At 46.1% G+C, this 19,297-nt stretch overlaps 1 protein-coding gene across 1 annotated transcript in view; it reads left to right on the top strand.

The window, feature by feature from the left end:
* LOC147419335 (uncharacterized) overlaps nucleotides 1-16,110 on the top strand; it is a 38,170-nt gene extending 22,060 nt beyond the window's left edge. The window contains exons 2-3 of the mRNA XM_086506055.1: nucleotides 15,072-15,301; nucleotides 15,494-16,110. Of these exons, the coding sequence (XP_086362181.1) occupies nucleotides 15,072-15,301; nucleotides 15,494-15,772 (509 nt within the window). The 3' untranslated portion in view covers nucleotides 15,773-16,110. The remainder of the gene's footprint in view (nucleotides 1-15,071; nucleotides 15,302-15,493) is intronic.
* Nucleotides 16,111-19,297: the final 3,187 nt, after the last annotated feature.

Below are 19,297 nucleotides of genomic sequence, written 5' to 3' on the forward strand. Positions count from 1 at the left end.
CCCCTTGTCTGGAACCCCATGGTTAGCACTCAAAGAGGCCACTTGGTTGGTAGTCGGCCTCATGTTTCCTAGGGTCCCATGGAAGCGGGTCCAGCGCGCTCTTTAGGTGACTGGTTAGAGTTCACAAGCTTGTCAGAGGAGGTGTAGGGTTTCCAGCTACTACAGGGCATCAGAGGGGTGCAGAGCATGTGCCAGGACATCTCAGAGGCAGTTCCAGCTGAGTGGCTCACGCCTCTCGAGCCAGTAGCACCCAGGTGGATGGGAGCCTTCACACGACTGGAGGTTCCCATCCCAGTCAGGGCCTGCTCAGAGACTGTTCTATCCCTTTTGTTCGAGCTTAAGGGTGGGGGACGCTTACAACGAGTTGCAATAGAGGCCCCGCAGGTGGCAAAGTGCTTTTTTCAGAGGAGCCGAGTAGTGGGCATCTGTGGGAGGACTTGTGTCATCGATCCTGACCCAGTAGCTCTTGAGACTGGACACTGGAGGCTGTGGGCTTGGGAGTGTTGTCCACTGGCACGAGTACAGTGGGATCCTGGTAAGTGGCTCTGGAGGGACCCTTTCTCTTCTGCAGACCACGCAGGTGTCCCGTTCTTCCAGTACACTGTTCGAATGGGACGTCGTATACTAGCAACACAGAGAGAGGCCCGCCCCGCTGTAGCACCTCATTGGCAGGAGGAGGATCTCACAGCTGAGTTCTTGGCAGCCTTTTGGGAGAGGTTGTGGGACTCCAGACAGCCGAGGCGAGTCACCTTGTTTCAGTGGCTGGTCGCACATAGAGATACAGCAGTTGGGAGCTGGCTAGTGCATAGTGGTCTCTTGCCCGCATGTGCAGCTTGTGACCATCTTGTGGAGAGTCAGCGTCACTGTCTTTGGGACTGTCCTTCGGCACAACAGGTGTGGCTTTGAGTTCTTCGGCTGATGCCTGCTCTCTCGATGGCTCGACAGTACACTTGGGGAGCAGTGGCTTGGTCCACCCTCACGGGCCCGACACTTCAGTTTGAGCTATCTTCCACCAGCAGAATGATAGTGATGCAGGAGGGGCGACCTACACTCCAGCCTGCCACACGGAGCTTACTCCACAGGAGTGGTGCAGTGAGAGAGAGGAGTGTTGGGAGCTCATCAGTGGCCTGACACTCTGGTTCATCCGGCGGGCCCGTTGCTTCCGCATCTTTGAGGCTTGCCCTGTGCCACCAGCAGAGACTGTTCGCGATTTTTGGCTAGAGCTGATCCACACTCTCAGAGGATAGCTCGAGAGACTACATGGCAGCTCCGACCGCATGCGGTAGCGCAGAGAGGCTTTCCTTCGTCTCTGGCGTCCCGGGCCTTTCTACACCATGGTCTAGGGTGTACTCCGATGGCACTACCGACCACCTGTGTGGCTTTTCCCTCCCCCCATTTCTTGATTTAGCCCCATTGTACATATGCTGGTTTTTTCATTGGGAGAGTCTCCCCACCATGGTTGTTGTAGCCCTCTCTTGAAGAGGTGGTTGTAGCCCTATGGGCAGTTTCAGTAACTAATAGAAGGATCTTTTTCTCGGAAAAAAAAAAGAAATACCGAAAGGGGTGCCAAGGTTTGGGGCCAATATTCTCTGGGGTGGAATTCCGCCACTCTGTGTCGCATGTCATCTCTCTCTCTCTCTCTCAATTCAGTTGTTATTGAAGTGCTAAAAGTCTGTTCAGTCTGTTCTTTTCTATTGGCACGTGGTTTCCGTCTTGTGACACTAGACGAAGTTGAAACATCAAAGGAGCCATAGAAAACTTTGAGTCGCTTTCGGCGCGGGCCAAAGAAGCAAGCGTTGCAGACCTTTATGAAGTTCAAGTACCGTTCGACCCACACAGCAGAGTGGGCCGACGAAGAGTCCCTTCCAGGATTCCGGATGCTATTGGCGATCTCCCTCGACGCCATACAGTTCGGTATCACTTTGAAAAGGAGGGGATGTCACGTGACACATCCCAACCCTATGTGTTCGTGGACAAGCTATACCACAACAGGGTTCAGTCAGTCCAGTCAGTTTAGATTAGCAGTGATCTGGCACTTATGTGAGTCTATTCGTAGACCGTGCATGCCCAGTCACATAGCATAGATGCATATCCTCCGGTTGCACATAGCATGATCATCGGAATTCCGATCAGAATCCATTAGCATCAGTTAGGGGAATTTTCCAGTGCATTTAGCCTATTTTTCCTATTTTTGGTTATTTTCACTTATTATTTTTAAGTTACTTTCTAACAAAAGTAGGTAGGGCAATTTTGCTAAGTTAATATATAAGCAAACCCAAGTTAGCACTTTCTGGCAGAAGAGGCAACAGGAGCTTCCCGCTCAACAGGCAACTTCTCAGCAGTTCCCCCCCAACACCCCCAGCGTTTTTGGACCTCCATCATCGCGGGCAATTTCCAGACCTTGGCGTTTCCTTCCACAACAGGCCAGCGACATCAGACTCTCATGATCACCATCAGATGTCCAGCATTGCTAGCGTTTTCTCACATCAGCCCATCAGCGTTTTTGAGTTGCAGATTCAGATCAGCCTAGCGTTTTTGGCTAGCAGCAGGATGCAATCAGCGTTTTTGTTTTCAGCCCTAATCTGCATCAGTTCACAGCGTTTTCAGCCTAGGACATAGTAGCAGATCAGTCCCCAAGTTGGTTGCAGAAGTTCCTCCATCATTAGCCAAAGAAACGCAGCCAAAACAGTCATTTTCAGCCACCGAAACAGTCCCGAAAATCAGCAGTTAGAAGACCACAGATTTCAGCCATTAAGTCGTCGTCGTCATCACCGTCGTCGTCATCGGCATAGTCCAAGTTGCATCAGTCCATCGCATACGCATTGTACACCTTTGTGCAATCAAAGTAGACCACTCTCGCCGACGAGAGTGGGACCTTCAGAGGAGGGTTTTACAACCTCTCGGTGTTGTATCTCTTCTCTCTCCTTCTCTCAGTCTCATTCACTTGCACGCACAATATCCACTCACTTTGTTCGTGATCATAGCACTCTCCACAAGACGGAAGGCGCTCTCCTTCCCTAAGAACTAAAAGGAACCTTGAGCAATAAAGATCACTAATCTTGAGAAAATACAACATTCATTCCGCTGCACATTATAGCAGACAGAGCAAACTGGCGCTTCCAAATTTTGCCCTAAAGAATCTTTGTGTCCCGACCTCGGACTTATTAGCCACTCCCACCCTTACTCCATCGCGCATTGGGCATGCTCCCGTCTTCACCACTCTGTCTTACAGGGCATAATCCATAAGAACCCAATACATTGCGTTCATGGATTCGGTATACTTGTAGTTTCTCCTTGATGAGCTTCGCGACATTCTTTCGCGGCATCCGCAACAAAATCTCCCGATGTTGCAAAGTTTTCAACCGTTCAGAGGATCAAGACTATTCTAGCACGGCATGGGAGACGTCCAGTACAACTATTTATAGAGGCGGACATTGACGGAGCTCTTCAGTGATGATGCAGTACATCCTTGGACATTGATGTTCATTTTAGCTTTATTTTACTTATACATTGTATTATTTCCACCAAGATTGTATCCTGTTTGGTCTCATAGGTCATTTTGGACTTTAGAAGACGTTTAATATAACATTTCATTTTCCTTTGCAGTTTCAGTTCAGTTGTGTGCAGTTTTTTCTCGTGTGCTGTAGTAGATCTTTGCTTTGGAGTGTCCAACGCTATTACAATATCTTCCAGGGGCAGTTTAGGGATTGAGGACTGTTTTGTGGCTGTGCGTGGCCGTATTTGAGATAGATGTACCTTTTTCAGGGGTACGAGCCATGTATGTGTTAGAGTTATGGCATCTCTCAGGATTCGTCTAGTTGGTCCCGGTATCTCCGAGCGACGGGTGTAGGAAGTGAGGGTTGTTTTGTGGTTGTGCCTGCTCAGAGTTAGGTAGTTTTCTCATGTCAAGATTTTCCAGCCATGAGTAGCTTTTGGGTTGTGGCCCATTCCATGGCCATATAGGCTCTTGGAGATGGGGAGTAGATTTCCCCATCCATGCCATATTTTCCCCCCTAGCCCTATGGGCCTTGTCGTGCTTTCTCTCCTCTTTCCATGTTTTTCATCTATTTATTAGGTCGTGGGACTGGAGGAGTGGGTCAGACTGTTTAGTATTGATCCTACATAGGGAGCAGGGAGGGTACCACTCTTGGACACAATAGTAGTGTTCGAGTTTAGATTCCGGTGGTGGCTCGAGCATCTCCCGGGCTATTTTGTGGTTGTGCCCAGCCGTATTTGAGGTAGACGTACCTTTCCCTGGCGATGCACTCCACGGTGTTGCCCACCCGGTAGGCTGGTATGAGCCGGGATCCCTGTTCCTAGAGTTTCCGGGGTCGGAGTCTCCAGTGTTCTGCACTTGTGCTACTAAATGCGTGTTGTAGGTCACTTTCAATGAGTTCACACATTTATTAGCATTTATTAGCCATTTTCAGGATCGAGGGGTTTTTTATGCATGGTAGGGCACTTTTATAGTTTCCCTATATATGCAGACCTCCCCTTGTATTTATGGCATGTTTAATGTTATGATCAGTGACCAGAGTTTATAGCGTTTGGGCCATACTCTCTCTAGCGTTTTCTCTTCTAGCTAAGTCTGGCGTTTTCTCTCTCCTCTCTCTAACATTTTCATGTGTCTTCTCTCTCTCTCTCTCTCTCTCTCTCTCTCTCTCTAGCATTTTCTGCCAGCGATTCCTCTCCCTTTCTCTAGCGCTCCCTTTTCCTTGCAAATTTCTACATGTGCCCGTTCAGTGGGTGGTACGTGATGGGAGCTCGTTTCTGAGGATATCTGAAACCGGCCCGTAGGGCGGTAGGCGTTGGCTTTCACCCGAAATTCTTTACCTTAGACACACACACACACAGAGCACTTGCAAAGGAGACCTGTAACGGGAATTAACACTTAATCACACACACGGCTCGGAAGCTAGAATGCTCCGAGCAGACATCGACAACCTGTAGGCCCCAAAATTGGTGCCCCTTTTGGTATTTCTTTATTCTTTAGGAGGGTAAATTACAAGGTAAGGTCCTGGGAATCCTTCACGTGTATCCACCTAGATACCATTTGATTTGGCCAAATTTCGGCAGCATAACAGCCCCAAAACTTGCGCGGAACCAATTCCCCTGCTAGAACTCACTTGCACTGGCGTATATCCTCTGATTCCTGTCCAAAAACAGTAAATTCAGCACGCTGTATTTACTGGTTTTTGCCCTGTTTTCAGCCCCAAACAGTCCCCTAACTGTCCTCTGCCAATGGGGCACGATTCCCAATGGTCCTGGCGTCCGTATGGCTGGAAAACAGTAAAATTACAGCGCATACACAGCGCTAATTTTGCACCTGTATGGTGAGGTTATGACCCTCACCAGTGCCTGCTTTGGAGCAGCAGCTAGCTACCCCTGTTCCTGCTCAAGGAGGCTCTTGCCTCAACACAAAATCATGAACCCACACAACTGTACATTAATCAAATGAATAGCCCTCTTGTGGGGCATCACATAACTGCACGTAAGGGAGAGAGAGAGCAGTGTGTAGTGTGTAGGGCATCACTCCTAGCACCACACTGTACATGAGAGGGAAAGGAAGCACTCCATAGCTCTTAACCTGTGACAAAAGCTGAAATGAAGCCTCTCCCAGTATAAAAATCAGCGCCCATTTTTCTGCATGAGGCAAGTTCATGAGTTTTTGCCACTTGGCGCATTTACAAGCATTTGCCCGTTTCGGGTTTGCCGCTTAAAAATATCCTGACCGGTTGCCCAGTTGACTTCGCGGCAGAGTTGTAAAATGTTCCCCTAGTCATACCGGAGGTAATGACGTGAACACATTTCACGGCCCAAAATAGCAGTTCCCTAAATTTTAGGAGATGCTTCCGTTGGGCTCCCACTGGTCTTCTGACCACCTATCCTCATTGGGACCGCATCCAAAAGTGCAATGTGGCCCAACTGTCGGATACTTTTTGTTGGTAGTCCCACCTTGACTTTACGCCTTAATTGAGTTCACTTCTTAGTATCCACCAACTTGCTAAGTGCGACGGGGGGACCTATATGATCTTGCTCTGAGCCTAGACATCCTCTTACCATACGAATTCCAGTGCCGACCACTTCCCGTCTGCGGGTAAATCTACCGTTCACATTGGCCATACAATGTCCGACCGTTTGCTACTTCAAAAAGAGGGTCTTAAAACAAATAAAATAAACCCCATTGGAAAGAAACCAACAACCAAGGTTAGCAGTAGCCACATCCTTGTGACATGGTTAATAACTGCCACGTCCTCGTGACATACCCCCCTCTTGAAATCGCAAACGTCCTCGATTGCATACCATAAATACACGCCATTGATGATCTTGTGCTATCAACACTCTTTTATCATCGCATGTATCCGCAAGAAAGGTCGTAACATACATAGATACAAATGACTTAATGAGGCCTTCATACTTTTGCCATTTCCATCTATGGCACCGAATTCATATGTACATTTGATGTACTAGCTCTATCATTACCCCTCCTTTGCACACGTTGGGTTGGGGCATAAGTAGGCTGTAACCCAAAGGCTTCAAGGTAAAGCTGCAATACATTTGGTGACTCTGACAGTTCATGCTCTTCCATCCACTTTGCATCCATAGGCAGATAGTTCTTGAACTTCACCAAATAGCGTCTTGCAACTTGTCCTTTAACTTTTCTGTCCTTATGTGCCAAAACTTGCTCAGGTAACAGGATCTCATCAAGTTCCTGAACTTTTGGCTGATCCTCAACTGGCATATCTTCTGGCACATCACCCACGAAGGGTCTTAGAAGACTCACGTGAAACGCATTATGAATCTTCCATGCATCAGGCAGTTTCAGCCTGTAAGCCACATCGCTGGCCTTGTCAAGCACTTGAAAAGGCCCATAGTAACGCATGCTGAGCTTAGGAAACAGCTGTTCCTTGCCCTTTATCTTCATTAACCTTGCCTTTTCGAACCTTAACAAAACCCAATCACCAGGTGATAGTAGCAATTCACGACGGTGACGATGAGCAACCTTTTTCTGCTTTGCCTGAGTCTTCTCCAAGGCAACTTTAATTTTCTTATACATCTCATTCATGTTCTCAACATATTGATCTGCCTCAAAGATCTTGTCCTTTGTATGCAGAATGGGGGCCGCCTTCAACAATCTCAAAAGGTGCCTTGCCAGTAGATGAATGCACCGTATTATTGTACGCATACTCAAGCATAGGCAAATACTGTTCCCACTTGCCTTTATTATCTGACACATAACATTTCAGCAGATCTAAGACAGTAGAATTAGCCTCTTCTGACTGTCCATCAGTTTGTGGATGAAACGAAGACGAAAACTTGAGCGTAGTGCCCATGTTCTCAAACAATCCTCTCCAGAACAAACTGGTCATGCGAGGATCACGATCACTGATAATCGATTGTGGCATACCATGGTACTTAAACACATTGTACATGAACAAGCGTGCCATCTGATCAGATTTTATCTTCTTCCTGACAGGGATAAAATGGGCCTGTTTGCTGAACCTGCAGATAATGGTCCATATACCATCATTCCCTGTTGGCGTCCTTGGAAGATCAAAGATAAAGTCCATAGCAATGCTTTCCCATGGCTTATCCGGAATCGGCAGTGGTTGTAACAACCCTGGTGCCTTTTGCCTGTCAAACTTGACCTTTTGGCAAACTATGCATGCTCGCACAAAGGCATCCACATCTCTCCTCAAGGTAGGCCAATAGAAGAACGTCTCTACCGCTTTAACTGTTGCATCAATGCCACGATGCCCTGCATATGGTGGGACATGACTCTCTTCCATGACCTTATGTCGCAGTGGCCTAGTGACACAAAGTCTGCCATGCATCATCATAAAACCATCTCTGAGGAGGTAGTGCTCGTGATGTTGCCCCTCTTGTAACTGCTCAAAGATCCTTGCAAAATCTTCATCAGCAGTATACTGTTCCTTCATGTCATCTAACTCATGATGATAAGGAATTGACACAGCTGAAATTTGTGGCTTTCTTGATAACGCATCAGCCACAACATTCTTCTTGCCTTCCACATGCATAATCTGGAAGTGGAACATGGAAAGAATGTTTGCCCATCGCATATGCTTTTCGGATAACTTTGACTGTGTCAAGAAGTATCGCAAGGTCTGGTGATCTGTTTTGACAACAAAATCAGCACCTAAGAGGTAGTGCTTCCAGCTAGAAAGCGCATGAATCACGGCCAAGAGCTCTTTCTCATAGACTTGCATAGTCCTCTCTGGCCCTTGCAAAATTCGGCTTTCATAAGCTACTACCCGTCCATCTTGCATTAGCACTGCTCCGATGCTACGGCCACACGCGTCACACTGGACCACAAATGACTTCCTGAGATCTGGCCAAACAATAACTGGATCTGAAGTCAACTTTTCCTTTAAGAGACTAAAAGCTGAAATCTCTTTTTGGGTCCATCTGAAAGTGACTTCTTTCTTTTGCAATGTGTGAAGAGGCGATGCTATCTCTGCAAAATTTCTGATAAACCTTCTATAGTAGGAACACAATCCCAAGAAGCTTCTGACATCGTGCACAGTCTTCAAGTCTGGCCATGTCTTGATAGCTTCGACCTTTGCGAGATCCATTCTAACACCATCCTTTGAGACTATGTGGCCCAGAAAGTGGATCTCTTCGAGGAAGAATTCACTTTTCTTAGGATTGACAAGTAACCTCTGACTGCGCAGCTCTTCGAACACAATGGTCAAGTGACGCCTATGCTCCTCTTCATTCTTCGAATACACTATCATGTCATCGAAGAATGTTCCAACAAACTGTTCATGCGAGCGGAAGATCCGGTCCATCATTCTGTTGAACGTGGCAGGAGCATTTGTTAGCCCAAACGGCATCACTAGAAACTCATGAAGACCAAATGTCGTTCTAAACGCAGTCTTGTGCACATCCTCTGGCCTTATACGAATCTGATGGTACCCACTCTTAAGGTCTATCGTGCTGAAAATTGCAGCACCCTCTAAACGATCGAGAATATCATCAATGCGAGGAATAGGAAACCTATTCTTGATGGTATTCTTATTCAACGCATGGTATTCAATACACATGCACCATGAGCCATCCTTCTTCTGCACTAGGAGCATTGGGGAGCAAAAGGGTGAAGAACTAGGCTGAATCAGCCCCTTCTCTAATAACTCCTCAACCTGGCCCATAATCTCTTTTTGTTGCGCCGCACTAACCCTGTAGGGAGGTCTATTTGGTGGGCTACACCCTGGCACCAAATCTATCCGATGGTCCTCAGGTCTCTCTGGCGGCAATTGCGACGGTAATGAATCAAAAAAACAGTCACTAAACTTTTGCAAAAATGCTGACCTTTCTTTATCTAACACAGATAAATTTGACTGATCACTACCTGAGACATCACGTGCAAAAATCATGTACACAGAAAGATGATTCTTTATTACAGAAGTGATAGCAGAAGCAGATACAATAGGGACTGACTCTCCTTTAAGCTTTACATCCAAGATGTGAGTTTTGCCCCTATGCTGTACAGTGATCTTTTTGTTGTAGGCATCCAAGAATCCATGTACTCGGAACATCCACGGGATCCCCAACAAAGGCGTCACAACCTTCCAGCGGCATAATGTAAAACTCTTCAGTGTCCACATACGACTGAATATGCAGACGCAGTTTTCCAATGATGGGAGTAACACACTCTGAGTGGCCAGGACATGCCAACCCTGCCTCTGCTGTGTACCCCATCTCTTCAGCTCTGATGCCCAGCTTCATAGCTAACTCTGGTGAGATAAAGTTGGCTTTGGCACCTGGATCAAAAAAGATGAGTGCCGTCTGATCCCTAACTTTACCCCATGTCTGCATAACTCATTGGCATCTGTGCTGGGCCTGTCACCCACCATGTCTGGCACTAAACCTGTCGTGGGTTTTGGCTTCTTGCCTTTCTGGTCTTCTTTATCCTCTGAGTCAGCTGGTCTTTTCCTTTGTGGACAATTGATAGAAAAGTGACCAGGCTGCTCGCATATAAAGCATTTGTTCTCAGCCATTAGGACCTTCTTTTCCTCGAGCGACTTGCGCACAAAAGGCTTCCTTTTCTGTTTCTTTGCCTGCGCTCCAGAAGTCCCGGCTGAATCCTTGTCTTTGGTGGCCTTTTCTGACCCCTGTGATGCATCAGGAGTCGTTTTCACAAAGGGCTTCTTCGCTGAATTTTTCTTTTGCTGCCCTCCTTTATCACTGCTCGGAAATCCACTGTCCTCTCCTTTCAACAAGGCAAGACCAATATTCGCAACTTCCATAAGCTGAGTAAGGGTAGCCACTTTGTTCTTTGTACAGTAATCGCGAAGCCCTTTAGGCAGCCCACAACAGTACTTCTCTATCTGCTCTGTCAATGGCACAAATCTGTAAGAGGTCACTGAGAGTAATGCTTTACAAAACCTCCTATTGTACTCCAACAAGCTCTTGCACGAAGCTGCCGTAAGTTGGTGCCAATCTGTCAGGACATCGGCTTCAAATTCATTTGATAGCCAAGCGGATGCAAACATTTGCTTGAAGTAAACCCAAGTGGCGGATGCCTGTCCTTGCATTAACAATGTCATCCACCATGTAAGCGCATTGTCCTTTAAGAAAGTGGCAGCTTTCCTGACCTTCGAGGCCTCTGTAAAATTCCCTCCCGCATAAGCTGTATCAAACTGCTGGAGGAAAGTGAGTGCCTTTGTCTTGTCCTCGAAACCACTGAAGGTACTGAACTTTACTGCTGCACCACCTTTTTTGTAAGCCTTCGGCTTCTCTAGTGCCCCCAAGTTGTCATATGGAATGGTCTGCAACATGGGCACTGTACTAGGCATCATCGGCACGTGTTGGCCATTCACATTTTGCGTCAGAGGTGCGATATCTGGCTGCTGTCCAGAAAAACCAGCCATGCCAAAATGACCCTGTGGCATCCCAAACTGGCCGTGGTTGCTCTGAAAACCCTGCTGCATGCCGATACTACCATACATGGGGTTAGGCATGATGCCTTGCATACCCCCGAACACTGTTCCTGGCATGTACGGCTGACTTCCAGACGCATAACCAGCCATACTTTGGAACACTGATCCACCCCCGAAATACCCAGGATGTACCGTGGGTGGTGGAAAAAATGAGTGCATAGCCTGGTATCCAGCTCCTTGTCCATTCAAGACAGCATGCTGGCTCTGAAAGGTGGCGGGCTGAACTGGCATAACCTGTGGAATAGGCGTTCTAGCCACCTGTTCAAGCACGGGAGGAACCTGCTTTGGAGCCCCCGACTCCGCAACATGCGAGTGTTCACTTTCCTCCTGCGTCACATGAAGTACCTGGGCTTGAGTATCAACAAGCTCCGTACGCGGCGTAGGTTGCCTATTTTGCTGTTGCACTGGTGGCACTTGCAAGAATTCCATAAACCTTGGATTCTGCACCAGCTGCGAAAAGACATTCACCGCGGCAACTAACTGAGTCTTGAACGCATCATCCTCAAGTTGCCCTGTCATAAAGCCCTGTACTAGTGGAGGGACATTCACGTTGACAGGAGGTACAGACTGACGTGGCCGTGAGCTCTCGCCAATCTCAAAAACCATAGGAATCTCTTGCCTGTCCTTTGAAGAGGAACCCTCTTCCATAATTCCCTTCCCCTTGTCGGCCATAGTGTAATCCCCGTGTTCCTGCACTGTGTGTCTTTACCCTGAACAATCCAGGCTCACTCTTTGAGGAAAAAGTGATTGATATCCCGGCAATGGAACCATGAAACCGGCCCGTAGGGCGGTAGGTGTTGGCTTTCACCCGAAATTCTTTACCTTAGACACACACACACACACAGAGCACTTGCAAAGGAGACCTGTAACGGGAATTAACACTTAATCACACACACGGCTCGGAAGCTAGAATGCTCTGAGCAGACACCGACAACGTGTAGGCCCCAAAATTGGCGCCCCTTTCGGTATTTCTTTATTCTTTTAGGAGGGTAAATTACAAGGTAAGGTCCTGGGAATCCTTCACGTGTATCCACCTAGATACCATTTGATTTGGCCAAATTTCGGCAGCATAACAGCCCCAAAACTTGCGCGGAACCAATTCCCCTGGTAGAACTTACTTGCACTGGCGTATACCCTCTGATTCCTGTCCAAAAACAGTAAATTCAGCACGCTGTATTTACTGGTTTTTGCCCTGTTTTCAGCCCCAAATAGTCCCCTAACTGTCCTCTGCCAATGGGGCACGATTCCCAATGGTCCTGGCGTCCGTATGGTTGGAAAACAGTAAAATTACAGCGCATACACAGCGCTGATTTTGCACCTGTATGGTGAGGTTATGACCCTCACCAGTGCCTGCTTTGGAGCAGCAGCTAGCTACCCCTGTTCCTGCTCAAGGAGGCTCTTGCCTCAACACAAAATCATGAACCCACACAACTGTACATTAATCAAATGAATAGCCCTCTTGTGGGGCATCACATAACTGCACGTAAGGGAGAGAGAGAGCAGTGTGTAGTGTGCAGGGCATCACTCCTAGCACCACACTGTACATGAGAGGGAAAGGAAGCACTCCATAGCTCTTAACCTGTGACAAAAGCTGAAATGAAGCCTCTCCCAGCATGAAAATCAGCGCCCATTTTTCTGCATGAGGCAAGTTCATGAGTTTTTGCCACTTGGCGCATTTACAAGCATTTGCCCGTTTCGGGTTTGCCGCTTAAAAATATCCTGACCGATTGCCCAGTTGACTTCGCGGCAGAGTTGTAAAATGTTCCCCTGGTCATACCGGAGGTAATGACGCGAACACATTTCACGGCCCAAAATAGCAGTTCCCTAAATTTTAGGAGATGCTTCCGTTGGGCTCCCACTGGTCTTCTGACCACCTATCCTCATTGGGACCGCATCCAAAAGTGCAATGTGGCCCAACTGTCGGATACTTTTTGTTGGTAGTCCCACCTTGACTTTACGCCTTAATTGAGTTCACTTCCTAGTATCCACCAACTTGCTAAGTGCGACGGGGGGACCTATATGATCTTGCTCTGAGCCTAGACATCCTCTTACCATACGAATTCCAGTGCCGACCACTTCCCGTCTGCGGGTGAATCTACCGTTCACATTGGCCATACAATGTCCGACCGTTTGCTACTTCAAAAAGAGGGTCTCAAAACAAATAAAATAAACCCCATTGGAAAGAAACCAACAACCAAGGTTAGTAGTAGCCACATCCTTGTGACATGGTTAATAACTGCCACGTCCTCGTGACAATATCTGTCGTGATAGATCCGAGATCCATTGGCTGCCGAGTCCTGAGAGGAGGTTTGCTCGCGGCTGCAGATGCGATTATCATCCAATTCACCCTTTTCCGCTGCACCTTTGACAAGTAGAGCCCAACAAGAGAGCGTCTCTATTGGGGCAGTCCCTAGGGGTGCAGATTGGCTAGTGTCGACAAGTAGACGGAGCACTTCTCCTAATGTTTTTGCTCTATCTTGGTGGTGTTTTCGAGATCTGCCCAGCGTTTTTTCTGGGTAGTAGGAGCAATGTTGGGTGATTCTCTTGGGTGTAGTTCCCTCCTCAGGGTAGCCTTACATAGGCTTTGCAATCATGAGTGGTATGTGTGGTTAATGCGAGGTCAAAGCAATGCGTTTTTCTTGGATATGATGAGTCTGGCAAGATGGAATAGTGTATATGGGACCCAAAGGCTACAGCATTTTTAACGGGCAGTTAGTGCTGGATAGAGTGCATAATGCATCAGGTGTTGGCCAACAAGAGGTCAAAATCCTATGGTTATGCATGACGTTAAGCATGGTGATAATATTGAGCCAGTGTTGAGGAAGTCCACAAGTTGGTATTTGCTAAGGGAAAAATCTGTGCTGTTGTTTGCATGAATAGAGTGTGTGTATCGTTATACTCTGATCATTTTCAGTTTTAAACAAGGGAAAACTACCAAAATAGCCCTGAAATTTGTAAAAATTTTCAAAATGCTTTTCAAATTTCAAAAATTCCCAAAATACCTGCCAAGAAAATGCTCTTGAATTTTTCCAAGATTTCCAAATGACCTTTAATCTTACAAACATCTCCTAAGGTTTTGTTTGCAACTCTTCAACAGATACTCTCAACAGTTGATGATAGAACTAGGATTTTAGATGGTGTTATTGGTTCTCGGGTTCCTTATTTCTAGACAAAAATGCCTCTATTTGTGAGCTCATTGGTGATTTTTTTTTTCTATGACACTTCATAGATAAATCTCTATGGTCAAAAGAATAAACCATGCAAAAATTTGTCCGAAATTGGTACAATCTATTTGGGGAATCTCCATAAATTTCAGGGGTTGTAATTTTCCCTTTAAGTAACAAAAAATCTTGGCGTATTGTACGAACTTGTCCTTGTTGAGGGTATTGTACTCACCCTGTATTGTACATACTGTACAGAAATCTTGTTACAAGAGCTTTATCTTCGGAGTGCTCCATAGCTACTCCGTTCAAGTGGGAGGGTTGCACATTGGCCTTTAACTGGGAGAGTTATGGGGTGAAGGCAATGTGCTTCATATGACTAATCTTCTAAACCTTATACCAACTCTCTACTTTATCTGAATAAGATTCAGGTGCTATTGCTGACTGCACATTGCAGGAGCTCCACCAACACTAGTGCACTGCTCTTCTGACTCCTCTTTGTAATGTCTAGTGTGCACACTGCTGCCAAGGGTACAATGTTTACCTTGTGCTGGATTGGTGGGATGGGGGACGAGGCTTAGAGGAGAACTTTGTTACCACAAGAAAGAAAGAAAGGTCTTTTTACATCTATTAAAGGCCGAAGTCGGCCTATGAGACATATCAAATATACATGTGTGTCCTCCATTGATTGGTAGGGGGAAGGGTGATTCACGCGAAACAAGGGAGACGGCTCGGGACGGTGAACGGGGGGTAGTTGGACAGGAAGCCCAAAAATGGGCGTCCCATGTTACTATGGATTGGAAGTTGTGTATAAAGGATTTATGTCTCAATCATTAGAATTTAAACATTTCTTTTTGTTTTCATGGCTGCAGATGTTCTTGAAGTTGTTTCGTATAAATGTTTGGTTGAAATTTGGGACATCGGTCATAAGAGCTCATTTTATCTGCAGGCGAGGTCAGTATGTCGCTTGATGTGGATAGCAATGAGTGGAGCAAAGTGATGGCCACAAATCTGCAAGGATTGTGGTTGATGAGTAAGGCTGTTGGGAAGAGAATGCAAGCAGCAAAGATAGCTGGGTCCATAATGAACATATCATCCACAGCAAGTTTGGAACGGGGACTTTTGGTTGGGAATGCCGCCTATGCTGCATCAAAAGCAGCTGTAAATCAGCTCACAAAGGTTTGAGTATATGCTGCTGCAGTTTTGTTGGTCCTATGGGATGGTGGGGTTGTTTGTTTGTGTGTGTGTTTGGAAGAGGGGGGGGGGGGGTTTGTTGTTTGTGTGTGTCATGGAAGAGCACCGCTCTTGAATTAAACAATTGCGACTATTGTAAACTTTTTTTTAAAAATGCTAATAATATTGCAATTGCAGGTGATGGCTCTAGAACTTGGGAAATTCAGAATTCGTGTGAATGCTGTTGCAGTTGGACTTTTCAAGTCGGAGATCACCGAGGGGCTCTTTAGTAAGCCATGGATATATGCAGCAGCAGCAAAGGCTGTGCCCTTGCAAAGATGGGGTCTTGTAGATCCAGATATAACTTCTTTGATACTGCTGCTTGCAAGTGATTCTTCATCGTACATTTCAGGTAACATATTCATTGTAGATGGTGGATACTCAATTGCAGGAGTGTCGTTGCGGTCTTCCTTGTAAAGCTACAAGATGGCCATGATTCATTTGTCAGAATCACATTTTTCCTCACAAGTAACCCCTTGTACATCTTGTGTAGACTGTAGTGCCATTTGTCATCATAGTTGTGGCTTCCCAATTGGGTTTGTAGCCATGCTTATAGCAACACATTTTGTCATTAGATAATTTGAGACTTTCTGAATTCAGTCCTAACTTAATCTATGTGCTCAAACTTCCATGGCTGTCATAACACCAAGATGTGTGTAGGGATTCACTATTGTTGGCATTCCCTTTGGGCTGAAAGGGATGCTGTTATGTCGAGGAAATTTTAGCCCACATACAATATAGAACCTTTGTGATGATCTTATGTTTTTTTTTTCCCCCTCTCTAGTCTATACTGGTCTTTCTCTTTCTCTCTCTCTCTCTCCCCCCCGCCCCGCCCCGCCCCCCCCCCCCCCCCCCGCCGAGCTTTACCGATGCAAAGACTACAGGAGATGGGAGTAGCCACTGGGCTTTATACAGGACAATTCTGGGGCAGGTTTGTACTCCCAAAGGGTTATCTGAGCATATTTACTCCATTGTTGGAGTGAAACAGGGATGCCCACTCTCCCCTACATTGTTTGGTTTGTATGTAGATGAGGCTTCAGGTTACATTGAGAGGGAAGGCGACAAAGGAGCACAGCTAGCAGGGACATGGATCTCATTACTACTTTATGCAGATGATATTGTGTTGATTTCAGATTCACCAAGGACACTTGGATGCACTGCACACTTTTGCTAGTGATAGCGGCTTGTTGGTGAACCTTGGCAAGACCAAAGCTATGGTGTTCAACACCATAGCACAACGGGTTACGCGATCTGCACCGACCTTCACGTATGGTCAACAGACGGTTGAGTATAAAGACGCATATACTTACCTGGGAGTGGTCTTCAATGGTCCAAAGTTCTTCTTGAGGAGAGCAACAGAGACCAGACTGAGGAGAGCATATGCAGATTTGAGGAGCACGGAGAGGATGTGTTCGCAGATTCAGTTTCAGGAACCTCGAACAAAGATCTTGCTATTTGACACATTGGTTACTTCAGCTATGCTCTATGGGGTGCAAATATGGGGACCATCAGTAGACCATCATAGCCGAGATGGCAGTACAGATGGAGAGGCCTCTGTCTCTATGATTTCTTGGATGATTAGGGCCTAGGCCTTTGTACTGCACCAGATTATTTGTGCAGAGCTTGCTGCTCCCTCGCTGCAACAGAGACCAGACTGAGGAGAGCATATGCAGCTTTGGGGAGCATGGAGAGGATGTGTTCGCAGATTCAGTTTCAAGACCCTCGAACAAAGCTCTTGCTATTTGACACATTGGTTACTTCAGCTATGCTTTATGGGGTGCAGATATGGGGAGCATCAGTAGACCATCATAGCCGAGATGGCACTACTGATGGATGGAGATGTATGGAGAGGCCTTTGGTCTCTATGATTTCCTAGATGATTAGGGCCAGGGCCTTTGTGCAGTGTGTGTTGCTCCCCTGCTGGTCATAGAGGCCTTTGGTCTCTATGATTTCCTAGATGATTATTCGTGCAGCGGGTATTGCTCCCCTGCTGGTCATAGAGGCAATTATTAGATCCGTTTCTTTTATAGAGAGTGTTTAGGATCTCCCCAAAGATAGATATGCTTGCCTAAAGTTTGGAGTCTTCTTGATGGCTTGCCTCACAAGGAGACACATCTTGTTGGTATGCACAAATGACATCATGGTTTCAGCTACATGGATTTATTATGGACAGACTACCCCCTTTCTAGTACTCGCTAGATGCACCCTCCTTGTCCCTCACACGGACCGAGATCACCCCCCTCATCAGACAGGATTTGATTCAGCTAGACACGAGGAGGACATGGACATAGCCGACACAAGAGCTTGGCACGAAGATGGCTTTCTACAAAGCATCTTCTCCAGCTCATAGAGGATGGAGATGTGATCAGACTTGCTTATATGGACACTCATTTATCCCATGGGATATGATGTGCTATTGGTCAAATGCGCACATCATCGCATCAGCTAGAGATTGAGACTGGCAGATTTAGGAGAGTACCAACAAAGGCCATGATTTTCCAGTTGTCATATAGAGCCAAAGGCAGAGTTACATCACATATATCATTGTCAGAGATATGAGGCCGCTTTCACTGTCTATTCAGAGAGGGCTTTGGACCACTCGCTAGAGTCATGAGATATCAGGATCAGAGATGCCTCGGGTTGTTTTTGCTAGAGCTGCGTAGACATAGGGAAAGTCTCTTGAGGAGATTAGACAGTGGGAGACATTCTCAGAGGCAGATCACTAACTTCTTTAGAGCAGAGACTTGGCAGTCAGATGAGCAAGCTTCACAGTAGACTTCGGAGTGCATGTATACAAGAGGTATATTGATTGACAAAGCCATTGACTTGGGAGAGCTAGACACCCACGTCTATGAGGGCCACCACGACATCGACAGAGGCTTCATCAAAGAATCAGGACTATTCTAGCATGACATGGGAGATGTCCAGTATGACTATTTACAAAGGTGGACATTGCTGATGCTCTTCAGTGACTGATATAGTACATCCTCTGACAACGCCTGATGCCGGACATCCTCGAACATTGATGTTCATTTTAGCTTTTATTTTACTTCATTTGATTTTGTACACAGACATTGTATTGTTTGGTCTCATAGGTCATTTTGGCGTTTGGAATGTGTTTAATATAACATTTCATTTTATTTCATCTCTCTCTCTCTCTCTCTCTCTCTCTCTCTCTCTATCTATATATATATATATATATATATATATATATATATATATATATATATATATATATATATATATATATATATTGGCGAGACGCCTTGTGCAAACAGTGGAGGACATCGACACGATCATGCAACAACCGATGCGAGCCATCTCCTGATTCTGATACACATATCCACCATTTTGTATCTGTTCTCTGAGATACACACCCACTTTTTATTTATGTACCTCTCAGGCTCTTGATACCAACCTTTTATAGTAGTGTTTCTGTTTAGTTAGTTTCTTTCTTTCTTTTTATCGAGACCTTGTATCAGATTCACCATGATGTAACTCTCTCTCTCTCTCTCTCTCTCTCTCTCTCTCTCTCTCTCTCTCTCCGACGAGGAGAGTTGAACTCAAGACTGTTATTCAAGAGGGAAATGGCATAACCAATCTACCACACTTGGGATAGTTTCCTACGACGTTAAAACAATCTTCTTCTTCTTCTGTGTGTGTGTGTGTGTGTGTGTGTGTATGCTTTTTGTATCCAGACCTGGTATTAGATTCACCACATGTAACCTTTTGGTGTCATAGGTCATTTTGGCTTTTGAAGACGTTAATATTACATTTCATTTCATTTCTCTCGTGACCAAGGTGTTGAGATTCGTAATTTAAGACCACAACACAATGTCAAGCAAGTCTATGATAAGATTACTGATGATTGGCGGCCACCCAATGCTTTCATCCTAAACGCATGTGTTATTAGGCAAGAAGTTGACATGGGCAAACTCATTC

The sequence above is a fragment of the Adiantum capillus-veneris genome, chromosome 29 (assembly GCF_014529385.1).
Source record: "Adiantum capillus-veneris isolate H3 chromosome 29, ASM1452938v2, whole genome shotgun sequence".
NCBI lineage: Eukaryota > Viridiplantae > Streptophyta > Polypodiopsida > Polypodiales > Pteridaceae > Adiantum > Adiantum capillus-veneris.